Source organism: Gymnodraco acuticeps, unplaced genomic scaffold (assembly GCF_902827175.1).
Source record: "Gymnodraco acuticeps unplaced genomic scaffold, fGymAcu1.1, whole genome shotgun sequence".
Taxonomy (NCBI): domain Eukaryota; kingdom Metazoa; phylum Chordata; class Actinopteri; order Perciformes; family Bathydraconidae; genus Gymnodraco; species Gymnodraco acuticeps.
In genome coordinates this window covers 540,686-560,341 of record NW_022990010.1, presented here as the reverse complement: position 1 = coordinate 560,341, position 19,656 = coordinate 540,686, and the positions used below count along the sequence as shown (strand labels likewise).

Sequence of the window (19,656 nt, the reverse complement as noted above, 5' to 3'; positions counted from 1 at the left end):
GCTAAGAACGTTTCTGAAGGTGTTGCTGAACACTAAATGTGAAAGAAAAGATATGTAATGATAAAAAGATTTGAACTTATGATAACAAATTATTTTTGACAAGCTACCGACAACTTCTGCAGAAAGCCACTACGCCAAGCACGATAGTTTGACAAGACCAGAATAAATGAGTCCAATTAATATTAATCTAATTTGTTCTGAAGATCTGTCTTTGTGGGTATTCAACACTGGATCTTTAAGAACAAAGGTATGACAGAGAAATATTGTTCAGGTGAAGAAAAAAACATTTTCCAACAACATTAGAAAAATGTGACTTCCGATTTATTCCACTGATTGATATAATTTCAGCGCGCCGCTCACCACTAACAACTTGTCCAAAAAGCTCTTCAGGTGTGTCTCCAAAGAATGGGACGCAGCCAACCAGGAACTCATAGAGGATGACCCCCATGGCCCACCAGTCCACAGGCTTCCCATAGCCCTGTCTGAGGATCACCTCTGGGGCAATGTACTCCGGAGTGCCACACACCTGCACAAGCAAACCAGCACAGGTGAGTAGTGGGAAACAGAAACAGCTGCTTCCATAATACGTTTTTATTCATATTAAAACCAGTCTCACCTGTTTGTCTATAAACTCTCTCGTGTCTTTCTCCATGTGACCCTCGTACAGGTTGGTGGTCATGTTCATGAGGCCAATTTTAGACAGGCCAAAGTCCGTCAGCTTGATGTGGCCCATTGATGTTATCAACAAACTGTGGGAAAAACACCAAATAATAAATGTAAATGATCAACATAAGCAGGTTTGAACCTAAATGAACTTTACTTTTGGATATCACGAGAATACACAAAACCCAGATTGAAATACTAAGGAGGCTGACAAAAGAAAAACAGGATTGTGTTTAATTACAGATCATGTCTCTGATCTTTTTGTTTAATTTAACTAATTCTAATGAAAGGTAAGAGTGCTGGGTCATACTGTACAGAAAGTGGTGGTACATGCAAAAGCTTAAAACAGGAATGAAGTTTGTGTTCTCACTTGTCAGGTTTGAGATCCCGATGCACAATGCCATAGTTGTGAAGATACTCCAATGCCAGGACTGTTTCAGCAAAGTACAACCGTGTCATTTCTACAGGCAGTGGGCCCATGTTCTTGAGCAGGTTGGCACAATCTCCACCTTTATGAAACAGAAAACCATAGCAAATGTGTTAATGGCTAATGAATCCCTATTTCTAGTACTAAATGACCACTAGTGTGTAAGGAGCATAAGATTAGAGTCAAACGTCTAACGGCCCGTCCACACTACAGCTTCAAAAAAAGCTTGGAGCTGGGCGTGTCTGAAGCTTGACCAACAACCAATCACATGAATCTCCCGCCCCTGACACACAAGCAGCGGTTTGATTGGCTAGAGCTTGTACTGGCATATGATTTGATTGGCTGACGCTTCCACCGAAAGCTTCAGAAGCTTCAAAGTTGAACATTGCTCAACTTTTGCAGCCTGACACACCAGGAAAGCTCCGCTCTGCTTCCCACAATGCAGTTCGGCGAAAAGTGATGTCACCCCATTCAAAATGAATGGGCAGAAGCGTTGGAAGCTTCTTCCAACGCCGCTGTGTGGACGGGCCGTAAGTCACAACAGCGTTGGAAGCTTCTTCCAACGCCGCTGTGTGGACGGGCCGTAAGTCACAACAAAAATCACACTTTCTCATCATTACCTTCCACATACTCCATGACCATGCATAGGTGACGTCGTGTCTCAAAAGAGCAGAACATGGAGACAACGAAGGGGTTCTCGGCAAACGTCAGGATGTCTCGCTCAACAAAAGCCTGCTGGATCTGGTTCCTCAGGACGAGGTTCTGACGATTTATCTTCTTCATGGCAAACCGTTGTCGGGTCTCCTTGTGACGGACCAGATATACGGCCCTGTAGAAAAATATATGAGCCACATTAAACCAATTATGTTCACACTGGAAGTAAGATAGTCTTTATTCTCTGTACTGTGGCATCTTTCCCATCGAAACCCACACATTTCCCTTCTCACTAAAAGTTGCATATTGATAGATGAATGATCAGATGTAGTGATATTATTTATTAAATTTGGTTGGTACTAACTTAAATAGCTTTCAAAAATAAAAAAGGAAGAAAAGATAAATTAATTTTTGGCATATATTTTTTAAAAGAAGTGCACAATATTACCTGGGATGAAAAGGGATAACAAATACTTATTTATTTAATTCTTAACTGGACTTTTTGCAGCTATTAGAAATAACCAGTTTGTTTTTTTAGGATTAAGGATTCGCTTTACCTTTATTTAACACATAACAGCAAAGATAGGGAATCTCTGCATAAGGTTGGCTTTGCCGTGTCATATTTAACTCCCCAGACACCATTGTAGTGGATGACATTTTAAATGTTTTGGGGTAATCGTGGTAATTGCAGGTCTCAAAAAGTTTTCTGTTCTGAGAAGCTAAAGGGGTCATCAAACTCGTCATTAGACTATCATCCAGTTAATTCATTAAAAACCACCTTTTAATTGTTTTGGATGTTTGATCAAAGGAGGAACTTAGTTTCTGACAAGATGATTATGTATAATCAAAAAATAAAATGAAACTGCTACGGTTTCCTGTAAAGGTTATATCGATATTCTAGCATGCAGAGGATTTTCAAGGATCCCTTTTTTGCAATGTTTTGTAGCTCTTAGGCTTAAAAAAAGTTTGGAAATGAATAAACAACACCCTGAAAAAGCAAGTAAAGGTAGACAACGTTTAAAAAAAAATGTCTTACCCGTAAGCTCCATTACTAATGAGTTTGATTGTGTCAAAGTCACTCTCAAAAGGTTTCCTTCGAGTCGGTGTCAGCGTCTGTGGGACCTTGTTCTAAAAAAAAGGAGGCAGAAACATGTTTAAGGCCAGTAGTGGGCAAATTAAAAATGCAACACAGTAAAAGCAATACTGTTATTAGGATAATTACAGGGCAATCATGTCCAAGGGCTTGTTCTGCTGTCTGAAACATAAACTATACTGCGGTCTAACTACTAAATACATAATTATCACATTTTGTCCATGAGGAATCAGGAACAATATACATAAAGCATTTTTGATTTCAGATAAAATTGCAGAACATATGTTTGTAAGAATTCATTTATTATCTTATTTTTTTAAATCCTAGAATATCCTTTACAAAAACCAAATAGTGTGCACACTTACAGCTAGATAACAAAAAAGGGAAATGTACCTCCACACTGGCATCTGTGTCCACTGTCACTGAAGGACTCGCATCATACTGTTCAAGCTCTAGAAAGAACAGAAAGAAAGACAGTGCTTAATATTACTGCAAATAACACTCTGAAAACAAGTAAGATTCAAAGTTTGGTTTTCAAACAGGCTAAACCTGAATTTGAGGCTAATGAAGTGTGCAGCTTGACTTCACGGCAGAAAAGTCCTTTACCTTCTAAAGGGTCGCGGGTCAGACCCAGCTGGCTGATGATGTAGCGTGGGATGTCCGTCTTGATAACCTGGCCGACTTTGGCATGACCCTCGGCGGCCTCAAGTAGGTGATAAAACTCTTCCGGGTCGAACTCCTGTAAACAGCATCAAGTATTTTTAATGGCTTAAGTCAATTTCCTGCCAGATTGAAATCAAAGCAAGACAACAGCAAAGCAAGAGTCTTCTCTGTATCAGTGGTACAAGTCAAAAGTAACTGTATCTCATAGATGTTCAGCTTCTCATTCAAGTCAAGTCGCTCTGGATTTACTACTGAACCTACTCATTTATCGGGTACAAAGAGTGGGTGATTCATAAAGACTGAAGTGAAAAGTTGTCAAAGTGTCAAGAACATTAGTGGTATTTTAATGCTTATTATTACTAATTATGTTTAAAAAAAAGACATTTAATAAACTAAAAAATAGTAAACACACTTGTTAAACTGAGCTAATCTTTGTGTGTTGTTTACCAACATTCAACAAAGACTGTATATCATTTGGTTCGATCTGTTACTTTGCCTTCTTGGAAGTGATTTGTGATTCTCAAAGAATTATAAGAAATAGATCAAAACGGTATTTTTCTAGTGACAGTGGCCGTTTCTCAATGTCGAGGAGGCTTGCTTGGTAGCACATATATGCTGGGCATTTAAACAGTGATTCGATGACGTAGTATGTTTGAAATAGTGGCTCTGGAGCAGCTTTACTCGACATTGAGAAACGGCCAATGTCTCAAATAAACTGGTAATCCAAAGACATGTATCTTCTTATGGGGAAACAGTGAAAGTTAAGTATTATTGTCTTCCTTTAATGATCCTCATCATGCTGCCCACACATCCACTTTAATTAAGGTCACAATTTCACTCGAGTCATACTTTCATGTGAACTGGCTACTAGGACTTTCAAACACAGTAATCTTATTTTCAATCAGGAAGAGATTTTCTTTTCCTCAGCTTACCAGACACTCCAGGAGGCGAGCCGGCCTAGAGATTATGATGAGGATCTTCCTCACCAAATGGATGATGACGGCCACCTCCTCGCTTTCAGAGCGCTCGTAGGCCTGAGGGGTACATAAGAAAATGTATTTATGAAACCAACCAACTCATTACAAATCACCCAAGAGAGGATAGAATACATCGACACTGTTTCAAAAACACTTTAAAGTAAGAAAAAAAAACAAGCAAATAGATATTTAGGAAGTTGTGGGATAAAATATGGCATGTAGGTGTCATTCATTCTACATAATGACATCAAAATCCAATACACTACATCAAAGAGACATTTCTAATTACGCTAATAAAATGGTCCCAAAATAAAAAATGTGTATTTAACCACCCTTGGTACTAAGATTTGGTTGTTCCAGTGGAAAATAAGTGATCCAAAGGGAGGGGGGGGGGGGGACACTTTTCCACTCCTGACAAAAGATGCTAGCTTCATGCGCAAACTGGAAATATACATATATAAATAACAGTGTGTTCAAAGCTGATTGGTACAGTATTAAGAGAAGAAACGGCTGCTGCCTGACAGAGATGCGTCACAGAAGACATCACTTTAAACCAAGAGGAATTATTAGAATAATCACTGGGTGGGTGGAGTCTCAGTGAGTCATCCACAGCCTTTCTTGTAGACTGACGTGAATGTACTAGTGTAACACATGGACTCTTTTAATGTCCTCCAAAGCTTCCAATTGTTAAGAGAAGCACAGTCATCACATGTGAGTTTGTGTGTTACAGTCACACACTTTGGTCATGACAAACCCATAAAAGGGTAAGAAAGAGAAAGACTGTTTTTTTACTAGAAAGTCGCAAGGTAGACTTCACAAACAGCCCTGTGTCCAACTATTAAAACACAGGATCATCACATGCTCAAGCATTAAGTCTGTCTGGTGAATCCGGTTTAAATAATAAACTATGTCGAGTACTTTTTTAAATTGTTTCTGTGCTTCAATTTCCAGAGATCATCTTCTCTTTTTATCTTATTTTGAAGAATTTTCTATAGGTGTTGCTTCATGGTACAAGTTAAAGTCATTTTGCTTATAATAAACTGTCAGACGTCAAGGTCAAACACTGAGCTGCACACTTCGGGTGACAGGCAGAAATAAATGGAGGTTAATTTAATTATTCTTCTAAGTTGTTCTTTATAAATATAAGTACAACATTGGTCACCTTCTATACACCTGAGTGCATTTCCCAGGCGAGAGCCAACAGGTAATATTTTTTAAATCTTCTGGAGCAGAGAGAGGAGCTGTGGATTATTGTTATTGATTAATGCATCAGTGTTTCTTAGGGTCAAAAACACTAAACTCACAACTTAAAATGAAAGCGTTTAGTTTATTTAATAAAAGAGCACATGTTCAATGTGAAAAGTGACAGTAGATATAGATTAGTTGCAATTTGGTGCTATATATATATATATATACAAATTTAAATTAGAGCGCAGCGCCCCTCCAAGACAATGGGAGGGGAAACACTGGAGTGCTACATGTACCAGCCTCTATGAAGTGAAAGTACTTTGTATCACCACATAGATCAACCCAATTGAATTACAAGCCACAGTGACATTTAGAAGAGTGAAGATGTAGTTTCATCTTTGAAACAGTCACACTTTTTCGAGACAAATTGTCCTTGGCACGCAGAGTGAGTCTCCAGGTCTGTGTGTGCGTGTGACAGCATTTGTTCCCCTGCATGGGAACAGACTTATCAGTTCAGCTGGAGGTACAGCGAGTCGACCATGCCTTCTGTCTGACAGCGCGCAGAGGAACAGGAAAAAAGGTTGCTATAGAAACAACATTTTTATCACAACAGCAAAGATCTGGGACAAAAGCACCTCTCACCATCACTGACAATTTCCACAACCAGATGTATTGTGTGTGCGTTTAGCTATCAGACGGTTATTGAACGGCGTGCCTGATTGCACATTTCACCCCCGGCTCAATCAATCCCCTTTCATAACTTCATTACATCATAGTGTTCAGATGAAGGGTTCATACGCAGTTGTAGTATACAATTAGATGATATATTTTTGCAAGTTTCAAAGACATTTTAAACTAATTTCATTACTACATTGGTCCTGCTGGACCCAAGTCAGCTGGCTGTTTCCCCACCTCGTGAAGCAGCTTCTCCAGCTTCTCCTGCAGCTCAGCGAAGTAGCGGGAGGTAACCAGGCCTTTCTGGGACTTGTCCAGGCAGTCTCTGAGCAGCTCCACCAACTGGTGCTGGATGAAGCCCAGCACCCCGTCAGCCAGAGGGAGGGAGCTGTCTGGAGAGCAGTGGGTGATAATCTCAAACAAGCGCTCCTCCATCTGGGCCGTGGCCTGCAGGGACAACAACCACACAAACACACAGTTAAGACATTAAAAGACAGCTTATTATTACCTTTTTATTCTTCGCAGCCCCAAATATTCATTATATTTCTGTGGGCAAAGTCATATAATTATTACCAGTGATGCAATTCAATGACATGTGTAGCAGCTAAGACTTGTGAATTTCCAAAATCTGTTTTTATTTTTTGAGTTTTAAGACAATTCAGATTTCACTATGGCTGCAGTAGGTTTTTTCATAAATGTTTTTTGGTTTGTACCTTTGGAAAACGTTCCTTGTAAACATGGTTCATCATGACAATCTCATTATCAAATGAGACGTTTGATCGCCCGGGGCTGCAACAGAAACAAAAGTACAGGTTAGAATATTTCACTTGACAGTTGAATATTATTTTCATTATTGATTAATTTGTAGTGCCAATTATTTCCACCAAAAATCTGTTGATCTGGTCGGATGTACACTCATATTTGTTCTGTATTTAAAAAAGAGAAAAGAAGGAAATAAATGGACTAAATTGTTTAGTCTACTAATCCACGCAGCTCTGCATACACTATTAAATACAACTCTCCACTTAGCTAGGATGGGGGGTGGGGGGGGAAGTGGTTATCAAGGCCAATATTGTAAGAAAACATGAAGCCAGCAGCTCTAGGCACTAACGCTACAATCAGATATGATTTGCTGTCAGGCTTTGATGTTTCGACACCACCAGCAGAGGTTTATTCTGACCAAACAGTGTGAATCATCAACATCTCTCAATTAGTCATTTACTGGAACACCACTTCAGTGTTTAGGCAGATGACGAGACAAGTGTATTTTCACAAAAAGAATCTTGCTTGATGAGGCTTCAAAGAGAACAGATGGAGGGAAAACCTATCACATCCAAACAGGCTCCCCAAGCTGTGTTTTTGTCATGAAAGACGCCTCTGTTAAAGTGGATGGCTGCAGCCCAACACACACTGCTGCGGCTCACTGAGGCTCTCTGCATCAGGCCCCCCCCCCCCCGCCCCCTCACACAACCCCCAACTTCAGTTCAGCAGTTGGATCCCTGAGGCGCTCTGTCAGCTAGCATGCCCACGCACTGCACACCATGGTGCCAGAACACAGAGCACTCAGGCATCGCACAAACAGCGCAGAGCAGAGCCAACACACAAAAGTTGTGGAAAAGCTTTGCAGTCAGATCCCCCTGCCGGCCCAACAGGCTCGTGTAATCTACGAGACGCACTTCAGAGACACAAATTTGCATGTGATTTTGTCTTGGTCATACCGAATACATGACATGTTGACATGTGACAGTCTACCTGTACATTGTGACATACATAATGTTCTTATAAACATTGCAACACATGCATCACTGTCCAAAATTAAACTGAAATGGGTTATTTTCCCAAGTAAAGAGGTAGTTAATCCCAGGAAGGATTACTGCATTTAATCTGTAGAAATTATTCATTTCATATGATGACGGGCCAAGAAACAATATTAAAAGGAGGTTTGGACCCGGTTCAGACTGGGTTTTGAAACATGAGAATATATATAGTGATGACGTGTGACTAGCTAACATCTCAGAGAAAAAGAATAAACACTTCACAGACACAGGTTAAATTGTGCATCAAGAAAAGTAAATAGTCATTTAAATACTCAATATGTTGCTTAGGAATTACCCCATAAGCACTTTTTCTAGTATAAATACCTAGCATTATAGAAGACACATTCGATTAAAAGGTGAAATCAGTTTCAGCTACCTGAGGCTCCGAGACCGAGGTCGTATGAGCGTGGAGTGCCGCCCATCCTCGTCGGTCATGCTGTCTGTGCTGCGGAAGTGTTTGAAGAGGAAGTGCAGCTCATCTTGAGTCGGCTGGTAGGGAAGCTGGTGAAGACGCTCCTGGGAGGAGGAGGAGGACTGCAGACACAAAGATGGATTCATCAGTCCAGAAGATTTAGTATTTTCTACATTCAAAAATGTAGAATCTACACATTCTTTTGCTGTTTTTTTAGCTTTAAAAAAAATCACATTATCTTTTAAAACACCATGGATAAATGCTATGATATTTACAAGAATAATAAAGACAGTTGCTAAGGGAGATGATGCGATTCAAAAACACCATGCTGCAATGTTTATACTGGGCCATTATATCTGATCCAGCGAGTTTAATAGGAGGCAGCAGCTAGGACCTCACTGTTGGTATAAAAACAATATCTGGTAGACAATAAGAAACAAAAAAGGGAGATTTATGTGGAACTATTTTTTTTTACAGTGGCTTTTTTTTTTTAACATTAAGACAAATAAATGAAAAGTTTTACCCACTTTATATTAATAATAATGTATTCATATAGTCTTTGCAGGGATGGAAAGGGAATACATATTGGGTTGTAACACATGTTCAAACATCAACAGCTTGTCTTGGAAATGGATGATTAGTGAAATGAAGTTAAGCAAAAGACCAATTTAATAAGGTGCTAAATATAACAGTTTGTCAAACTCAAGATAACAGTTCCAGTAAACCGTGCTACTTCCTTCTGTAAAGAGGATGTTGCTGTTTCTCATGTCTTGCCAGAGGCATCACTCTGTACATTTGGATGAGAGACACTACTGCTAAAAACACATGTAGACCTTAAGTCTGGGCAGTTTGCAATAAAGTTGCTCCTTGTATTTGCAACATTTAAAGGTTATGTTTATGATGACAGCAGCATATTGCATTCTGTGCCAACATAAGCCTGTCCTGATAACACACCTGTGGAGGATTTAAAAGAGGCTGCTGTATGAATTTAGAATAGTAATCAAACAGTGAAACATGAACATCTCCAGCCAATAAGTAAAGCTTTTCTTCCAGTAATGGGATATATATAAATGAGTAGATCAGAGACATTGATATTTACCTAATTAAGTTATGTTCAACATCTACTGAGGCACTGAGTGAACTCTTTCCAAGCTGAAGGGGACATAATGTACGATGCTAGCAATCTGTTGAATGTTGCCGCTTGTTCTGTCCTAAACCAGAGGGACAGCATCTGTGGAGTCTCTTTATTATGCCTCAGTATAAAGAGGGCAGTGAGGGCCACTGAAGAGCCCTATTGTCCCCACTGACCTCTGGGTCTGCGTCTACCCCATAAAGTTCCTATAATAGCTGCACATGGCAGAGTCTCACCACAGACTCAGCACACTATTCCCCCATCGCACGCTGCTCATTTGAAAATGTCCTTCTGTTATTTTGTGAGCAATACAATTGCAGCTTTATTCTAAATTGTTAAATATATTCAAATAAGACATTTAATATATACAGAAAAAAATATCTTTGAAGTGCTTTCACATCCTTTACATTTTTTTATTTATCATCAAAAGTAATTGAGGGAATAATCTTTTATAATGACCTAACAGAAAACCTCATACATAAGGCCATTTTAACATAATTATTACAGCTGATGTTGATGAAGAAATCAAAGACAAGGTCCTTGAGAAATTGTGAAAGTGACAACTATGTGATGTCTTGCTGAAAAGCTGTCATAAAACACACACACACACACACACACACACACACACACACACACACACACACACACACACACACACACACACACACACACACACACACACACACACACACACACACACACACACACACACACACACACACACACACACACACACACACACACACACACACACACACACACACACACACACACACACACACACACACCTCATTAGCATGCGTACACACAGACCGTGTGTGATACTTCCAACACTGGGTTCCACAGACTGAGAGAATGACTAATCCTAGCAGATGATGGAGAAAAACAATTAACAGTTTGTCATCTCAGGCCTGGCATTCACCGTCCCTTATTGCATAAACCAATGTGCTATTTGGGCAAAGAGAGGTGTTAGAATCGCCTGGCCACCATTTACTGAGCAGGGGGGGCTGGACATGTTTTGGGATGACTTACTGAGACAGTGGAGCTCGGCGGGTTGGTTCCATAGCCAGACGAGGGGAGGGACGCCAGAGACCATCTCCGGCCCTCAGCTCTGAGAGGAAGGGACATGCATGTTATATAAGCCTCAGCAGCAATGGCACAGATAGCATTTCATACGTGAACGTCCTTACATAACAAGCGACTGAGAGTCCTGTGACTACGTGAGCATGAAACTATTCTCTATATATACAAATCATATATAACAAGGTTCACTGTGTCCTTAATTGATACAAAGCAAGCTATACGTTCCCGTAAGAGAGAGCTTTGTAAGGAGGAGCATCAGTCGGTGAAACACACATAAAAAACACATGCCTTAAAAGCCAACAGATACAGTGCAAAAATATTAGAAGAAGCTACCTGTCAGCGCGAGCCAAGTGACTGAGATCACGACAGCAACAAAGAGAAAAGGAAAAGGAAAATAACGCATTTCAGTGAGTTTTGGGAACCTTGCGGAAGTGATCCTGTGGCCCTTGGCATTCAGCTGAGGGATTAGTACTGACAATGTTTCCTTCCTTGCCAGTTTTCATTTGCCCAGATACAAGGAGCGGCAAGCAAAATTAATTAATTTGAGGATTTAGTTTACATAACAGAAACAAAACCTCAAAGCATGACCTGAGAAAGGACCTTCTCTGCACTTTGAAATATGCAACACACAGCAAAATGAAGAGAAAGCTTAAGGTTATGTGTTTCAACATTTGTTTGACAGAGGAAACAAAAGGGTTATTACACAAGGAAAATTACAGATCAAAGAGCTCCATAACACTTAAATATATTTACAATGAAACACTGAATGCATGACTTATGTGATAACTTCACAATGTTGTTTGGGAAACCACTACAAAGCTGCATTTCACAACCGTTTAACCAATGATTTACTCGATTGTCTCTCTGACTTCATTTGTTCATGAATTTCATCTGAAGAGCCTTAATAAATACCGACATATACAAGAGAACCAAATTTCAAGCTGCAAAGAACAGAGATGGCGATTGTTCTGTAAGACATTGAGTATTTATTACTGCAGAAGTAAAGATGTTGAATGCCAAAATGTTGCTTTTTCTTTAAATGTTCCTTTTATCCTCAGCACAATAGATAATCATATACTCTCAATTGTCCCTCTATTAGCTACAACTGCCGTTCAACGCTTGTTAAGGCTATAAACACAGAGAGTGAATAAATGAAAATATCCAATGAGCAGCAGATCTCAGGGCAAAAAGCACTTTATCATTGGAAAAGGTTGAAAATGGCCAGATAAGACTACTTTGAGCTGATAGTAAGGCAACAGTAACCAGAATAAGCACTTGCTACAACTGAGATATGCAAAGGAGCATCTCTGAGAAACATGTCAAAACCTTAAGCTGAAGCAGCAGAAGGAGTCCACATCAGTTTCTACTCCTGTCAACTAAAAACAGGAAACTGATCGTAGATGTGCAGCCAACGACAAATCTAAAGAAACTGTAATATGAACCAAAATGTCTGAGCTATGATATGTCCTGAAGATATATTGCCTGTCGTCTTGATAGTAAGCTCCTGTAGAGTAATAACTCACGGCTGTCATTTTCTATTCTGTTCTGATCGTATCTAAGGACAAGCACCTGAATCTCTCATAAGTTTTAACAACTGTTCTGTCCTGGTGTCTTCAAGGTGCCGCAACACATGCCCGGAGCGAGACAAGCATGTTGCCATGGGAACTGGGTTGAATGATGTGTGAGTGGGCTTCGGGGGTATCCTCTATCTAACTGCACACATCTTCCTGAGGAGGAGTCGGCTGTAAGAATACATGGCAGAGGGGGGAGGTGTGAAAGCTCGACCCAGTCAGTTAGCTGCTGTTGATCTGAAGCTTCCAGAAGGGTCCAAACACACACCCCATCTCACAGGAAACCCTCAGAGGGAGTACGGGTAAGGTTTATTTTATATTCAGTTAAAGCGATCAATGGTTGGTAAACTTAAAGTGGACCTATCATGCTATATTTGAATAATATATTGTAGGGCCAAACCTATATAAAACATGTCTGTGAAGTTTTTTTTCAAAATACCAAACAGATCATGCATTTTAGCTATGCCTCATTTCGCTCTATTCCAGCCCTGTCTTCACAAGGGCTGATTCTGTGGCAAATGAGCTGCAGCTGACCACGCCCCCCTGCAAAGGAGGGGGGGGCGAGGCACGAGCGTCATGTTACCATGCTGTTACCATGCTGTTACCATGCTGTTACCATGCTGTTACCATGCTGTTACCATGCCACGCAACCTCTCATTCACGATAGGTGGAGAGTTGCCCATATAGGCGGAGCACCCCGTTTCTGACGTCAGAACAATTTCAAATCTGTATCAGTCTGTATCAGATCCGTTGCAGCCCCGTTTTTAGAGATTTGGGTATGGAGGAAAAGAGAGAGGGTTGTGTTTTCTGACACTTGGTGAGTTCCCTGACACATATTCATGTATAATAGACGTACAAAAGTGCATTTTGCATGATAGGTCCCCTTTAAACAACATCGACTTGGTAGTCAACACTGAGTGCTTTGATTTCAGCAACGTGCCAAAATGTTGTATACAGCCCTGAAAATGTATTTTGGACAAGACAGATGAATAACAAAATGGCAGCCAGTCCATTCAGTTCATGAAAACCTCACTCTTTGTAATAATTTGCCTACTCAAGAGCGGCTTTACCTAGTGCTTCTGTCGATTGAACATTTTATTTAAACTTTAACATTTTGCGAAACAATAATGTCAAGTCTTACATTTAAAATCCCTAAGTAAACTCTTTGTGTAAATTGCAATAGGCGCTTTCACACCGGAGTACTTTTCCCAATATAGTTCTGATAGTTCTTGAAATGTTGCGTTCACAGTCACACCAAAAAAATACTGAACTAGAACTTAGTTCATGAGAACCTTTTCACCCCCTTTTTAGTCCCTGCTAGAGAGCAGGTACTTTCATGGGAGAAAAAGGTTCCCATTTCTGATTGGCTGGGCGGATTGCAAACCACGCCCCGTAAAACTCTGAAAAGTTTTGTGAAGCCGCCATTGTATTTGCTGGCATTAGCATTATTATCATTAGCATTAGCCCAGCGCACCAACGGAGAGAGACTAACTTATGGCAACACAAAAAAAAACATGGGAGCGGTGGAGTCATGAGGACTGGAGGTGTCGGCGTTCTGGCGATTTACTCGGAAAGCTTCAGTAGAAGTAGCCAGTAAACCCAAATCAGAAGAAGACGTGACGTCAGCGGCTTCATTTGTCTAATACTCCCTCAGGGACTTATTCCGGTGTGAACGCGACCTGCTCTTTAGTTCATCAGAACTAAAGAGGTCTGATGAACTAAGTTCTGGGAACTAAGTACGGCAAAGTACTTGTTGTGAAAGCGCCTAATATTCAATTTGATATATATTTTTTAAATATTCAACAGTATTTTCAAGGACCGTATTTATTTATATGGCAATTCTAAATGAATTACATGGAAACTAGACATAAAGTTTAGGTGATACAATTCTAAATAATTATTCTATAAAATTGCTATTTAAGTTTAACCTAGTGATCTTTTTGGAAGTTCACAGCAGGTGTCCATTGAAAATGAAGTTGTCCTTATACAAGAATAATTAATGAAAAGTTGCTTTAAACATAGCTTTCTTAAAAATACATTCAAAAGCCGCGTTCACACCGCAGTACTTTTCCCACTTTAGTTCCGATATAGTTCCGAAATGTGGCGTTCACACCAAAAAGAGCCCGAACTAAAATTAGTTAATGAGAACCTTTTTTTACCCCCTTTTCCGTCCCTGCTAGAGAGCAGGTACTTTTCTGGGAGAAAAAGGTTTCTATGTCTGATTGGCTGGGCGGAATGCAAACCACGCCCCGTAAAACTCCCAAAAAGTGTTGTGAAGCCGCCATTTTATTATCCTCGCATTAACATTATTATAATTAGCCCAACACACAAACACAGAGAGGCTAACTTATGGCAACACAAAATAAAATATGGGAGCGGTGGAGATGAGGAGGTGTCGGCGTTCTGGCGATTTACTCGGAAGCCAGTCCCCAACTCCGGGGACTTCCGGCCGGGGACTTCGGGTGGCAGTATACGCGGTGAAGTTGTTTGCAGCTGTCACTACCCGATCCTTCCCCCTGCCCGATCTGTACTGCGCATGTGCGAGATGGTCCGCCATATTGGAGAACTCCGGACGGCAACCCAAGAAGGACACTTGACACAGTGGCTTTTGGCAAAGCTGAAAAATAAAACTCGAGAGAGATGAGTTATTGTTATTACAACGTGACTTCACTATTATTTAACAACTCTTTTTATTGGGTTCTTTTATTTTACATTGTCAGAATAAGTGAGAAACGAATTTAACATATGCCATACATTTTTGCATACATTCACAGTAAATATTTATTCAGTATGATAGCTGTCTAACAGAAGTTAAATTCATTTCTCACTTATTCTGACAATGTACTTTGTTGTAAAAATAATACTTTTACACCAATTATTTTTCAAAACAGCTGATGTGGATATGACCCCCTACCTCCATGCTCACAATTGCAGAAGTTATTGTACTTAAACAATTCTGTATTATAATTTCCTGTGAGACAGGACTGAGCCTGTCGTGACAGGGTTGACAGCTTGTGACAGTACTGACTTAATAGATTTAATTGATTCAGAAAAGTTATGTTTGTATTTTTTAAATCTTGTTTTGGTAAGTTTTCCTTTTTTAAACCATTATCATGATTCAATATTAGACTGATGTGGTAATAATCATTTAAGGACACACGTTAAGATTTAATAGAAATGTATTGATAACTGCTCGAAGCATTGTTATAATAAACACATTTATTACAACATAACATTGGCAATTTAACAATTCATTTAATCTAGTAATTGACTAATTGTCAGCTTACATTTTTTTATAGATAATACCCTCCATTACAATGTTAGTAGGTATTTAAATTATTGTTATTGTATTGTTAGGGGGAAGGGTGGTAGCATCTCTATGTTTTTATGTAATCTTGTGTTGTATTGTCTACGGTCTTGTGTTGTTGTTTATATATTTCCCCTCCCCTCCCTTGATGCGTCGATGACACCCTTCCAATTCGACCAAAATACTAGCCGGGCGTCCGATATGATTGTTACCTTACTTAAATGGATACACAATTGAACAAAATTATTTTGCTTAGTCTGAATGTAAATGGAATTCAGAATCCAATCAAAAGACATAAGATTTTGTTGTACTTAAAGTCTCTAAATTGTGATATTGCTATGCTACAGGAGACTCATTTTAATGCAATGGAATCTAAAAAACTAAGACAGAATTGGGTAGGGCAGATATTCTCTTCCCCTGGAGGAAAAGCTAGTAGAGGAGTCAGTATTTTAATTTCTAAGAATATACCTTTCAAATCATCCAATGTACATGTTGATCAAGAGGGAAGATATGCAATTGTCTCAGGTTTGCTACAGAATGAAATAGTGACATTAGTGAATGTGTATGCTCCAAATAGTTTACAATCTAAATTCTTTACCTCGCTGTGCCCAAAGATATTGCAGTCCATAGAGCAGTGGTTCTCAAAGTGGGGGGCGCAGAGGCATGACAGGGGGGGCGCGAGAGACCAGGAAGAAAAATGGTTATTAAAAAAACAAAAAATCATATTTTGAAAAATTATTGATTCGAAAATAATATGATACAGTACAGTACTATTACATCTGGGTGTCTGTGTTTCATTAAAGCTCGGCTCTGTGTGTGTGTGTAGAACGAGCCATTTTGTGTGCGTGCGCGAGAGAGAGAGAGCGCACCGGTACCGGAGATAGTTGATGTTAGCTTCTGGTGCTAGCGAGCTATGCTAACGGATATAAGGAGTTTTTTCAACAACAACGTGGAGGAGAGTCCTCTCCTGTCAGACTGAGAGACTCAGTGAGCTAAAGGACTCTCTCAGTGTTATCTCAGTGGGTCTCAAACGTTTTGGTTACGATTAATATAAATACATTAAAAACAGGTATGAAATACTATATGACATTAAAAAATTTATAAAGTTTAAAAGGAGAGTGATTTGTAAAATATCCATAAAGAAATAGTAAATCTGTTTACAGTTCTGTGCTGAGAGATGTATCCATAGATCTCTTCATGTTGCTCTCAAAGTGCGCCAGATTGATGCTTTTAACTTCAATATTTAAAAATAAATCTTCCCGGGGGCAAGCTCCCGGACACCCCTATGTGAGGTCCACACACCACCTATAAAAATAGCACTTTACCCCTGCTTACACCTATATGCCGTGAGCTGATTATCGAGCCTTCATTGTAACAATACCGAGCTCGGTATTACAGATGTGTGGCGCCTAGTGCACCCAGATGCCCGAGAGTACTCTTTCTATTCCGGTGCGCATAACTCCTACTCAAGGATAGATTACATAATGATGTCTTCAAATTTGATCCAGAATGTTATTGAGATCAAAATGCATAGTATATTATCATGCTGCGGTATCAGTCACATTTTTCCCTCCAACCAACCCTTGCAAATCCAGACAGTGGCGACTTAATACATCTCTACTCAAAAATGAAAAATGCACACTGCACATTAAAGACCACATTTTAGATTTATTTGAGATCAATCTAAATTCTGTACCAAGCGTCACCACTGTCTGGGAGGCTTTTAAAGCAACATGCAGGGGCTGGTTAATTAGTTTCTCCTCAGCAGAGAATAAAAAGCGCAGAGAGGTGAAATCCCAATTAAACTTTAAACTTTAAACTCAAGACTCTAGAAGAGCAGCATATGCTAGACCAGGGGTATTCAACTAAAATTCAACGAGGTCCAGTTAGAGAAAATCTCCCGATGCAAAGGTCCGGAACATCAAAATGTCTAAGTTGCTTTATGAATTAGTGTGATATATATTGAAGTAGCCTGTACTGTAGCTTTATCAACGTCTGCATGTAATCAACTGACTGCCAATCAAATAAAGAAAGTATAATTCATAAACAACAATATTTATTGTCAATTAACATTGAACTCTACAGATATACAGTAAAATACTGTGGATATGTGTAATGTTCCTCTCTGGCTGCATTTAAAAATAAAATAGGAGAAAATAAATAAAATAGCTTTTGAAATATGTGCATCTGAAAAGTGCTTAATTTTAGATAAATAAAATAAAGTGTAGCAGCAGCAGCAGCTTGAGTTTCCCTTTTTCTTTGTTAACCGTTTCACATCATGACTTAACAGTTTCAGACGATTATAGACAGGGCTGCACATAACTGGTGCGCAGGTGCGCATGCGCACCTCCGCCAAAAAAAGAGCACCGGGTCATTTGAAACAAAGCGCATTTGCATACCAACATTGAGAGGGAGAGAGAGAAGAGAAAAGAGAAAATAGAGGAGAGAGGAGAGATGAGAGAGAGAGAAGAGAGAGAGAGAGAAATATATTTGCGAGAGTTGTATGAACCATGATATGAACTCAGGGCCGGCCCGTAGCGCTGGCTAGATGTTCGCCTAGGGCGCCAGATCTGGGGAGGTGCTGCGCTAGCAGTTCTGGGAGGGAAAAAAACATTTTGACCGTTGGGGCTCATCCTAATTTTCGGCCTTGATGTAACAATATTCACAATTAAGTAAATGTAACACCCTTTTCACCCCGGTTCCACCTTTCATTTGCCCTGTACGATGGGCGCTGTAAGTGATGAAAATGGGGGATGTTGGCTTATCTGGCGCCCGCAGCTCACAGACAAAATGCAAGTGAGCGAGGGAGGGTGGTACCAGCGCTGTTGTTATTATAATCTGGTGCCGTGCTAGCTGCTCTAACGGAGATAAGAAGAAGATGTTTCTACAATAATGTGGAGGGAGAGTCCTCTCCAGTCAGACTGAGAGGCTGATAAGTTAACTACAGCTCAGTGAGGTAAAGGACTCTTAGTCTAAATTCAAACGGTTTGGTCACAATTTATGTAAACACATATTTCCAAGGCACTCCTTTATAATTATTGGGATAAACAGGTTTTAAATCATTCCAATGTATACTATAGGACAGTAACCAAAAATATCCTTTAAAACTGGAGAGATAAAAAAAAAATGCATAAATAAATGAATGTTAAGGTAAAATAAGATATGAATGAACAACACAAATAAAATAAGTTACATTCATTTGTTATTGGCTATGGTAGGTTATTGGTTATGTTCACATACTTATTTGATTACATCCACTTTTCTAAGATGACAACAGATACTTTCGACCCAAACCCAGCTGTTGACTTGTGGATGCAAGCAGCTAATCGCAGACTCAACCAGAGAGGAAGAAGTAGGCCTACATCATCAGCTACCATGTCTGACAGAGAGGAAGACAGTGAGGAGAACAGTCAGGAGAACAGTGATGACAGCTTGTAGGATTACTGGTCGTGCTAATGTTGTCTTGTGTTCACCTCTGCATGTGTGTTCTGTGTTCACCTCTGTGTGTTCTGTGCCTAGTGTCTGGCAAATAAAGTCAAGACCCCCTCAAAAGTTACGGTTTATTTCATTTTAAGGATGAGCACCAAGCAACATCTCCAGGTGCTCCTTTGAGAACCAGGGCAAAAAAGTTATGTGCACCCCTGATTATAGAACAATATCAGTCTTTACACATCATAACAATTGAACAGTTTTAAAGTTTCTCTTTCTTTCCCTCTTATATTGCAGACCCTCACTCACTTTGTTTTGTTCAGTGCGAGAATTGAGCTCGAGCTTGTCCTGCCAGGAGTTTAAATCTGGGCTGAAATGGTGTCAGGGCCATTCTCATACACACATGCAGGTGCACATTGGTTAGCCTCGGTTAGCCTGCCCTGGAACGATATTTTGTTTTTGATCCTGGTGGACTGATCATATCGGGCTCTGAGACTGCTTATTTTTTGTGACCTCAGTTCTGACTTGAGAGGGAATGTTTGGTCAAACACTTTGTGTTTTGTCT

General features: G+C 39.8%; 1 protein-coding gene across 6 annotated transcripts in view; it reads right to left on the bottom strand.

Moving 5' to 3' along the window:
* mast3b (microtubule associated serine/threonine kinase 3b) overlaps window positions 1–19,656 on the bottom strand; it is a 57,339-nt gene that overhangs the window by 12,449 nt on the left and 25,234 nt on the right. For 4 of the 6 annotated variants that reach the window (XM_034213167.1, XM_034213168.1, XM_034213169.1 and 1 more), the window contains 13 exons: window positions 11,118–11,138; window positions 10,734–10,812; window positions 8,534–8,691; window positions 7,054–7,129; window positions 6,578–6,787; window positions 4,433–4,534; window positions 3,444–3,576; window positions 3,231–3,289; window positions 2,781–2,872; window positions 1,711–1,919; window positions 1,034–1,172; window positions 617–749; window positions 361–526 (listed from right to left, as the gene is read on the bottom strand). In XM_034213167.1, coding sequence (XP_034069058.1) covers window positions 361–526; window positions 617–749; window positions 1,034–1,172; window positions 1,711–1,919; window positions 2,781–2,872; window positions 3,231–3,289; window positions 3,444–3,576; window positions 4,433–4,534; window positions 6,578–6,787; window positions 7,054–7,129; window positions 8,534–8,691; window positions 10,734–10,812; window positions 11,118–11,138 — 1,577 coding nt within the window. The remainder of the gene's footprint in view (window positions 1–360; window positions 527–616; window positions 750–1,033; window positions 1,173–1,710; window positions 1,920–2,780; window positions 2,873–3,230; window positions 3,290–3,443; window positions 3,577–4,432; window positions 4,535–6,577; window positions 6,788–7,053; window positions 7,130–8,533; window positions 8,692–10,733; window positions 10,813–11,117; window positions 11,139–19,656) is intronic. The other 2 variants (XM_034213170.1, XM_034213172.1) reach the window with 1 other exon arrangement.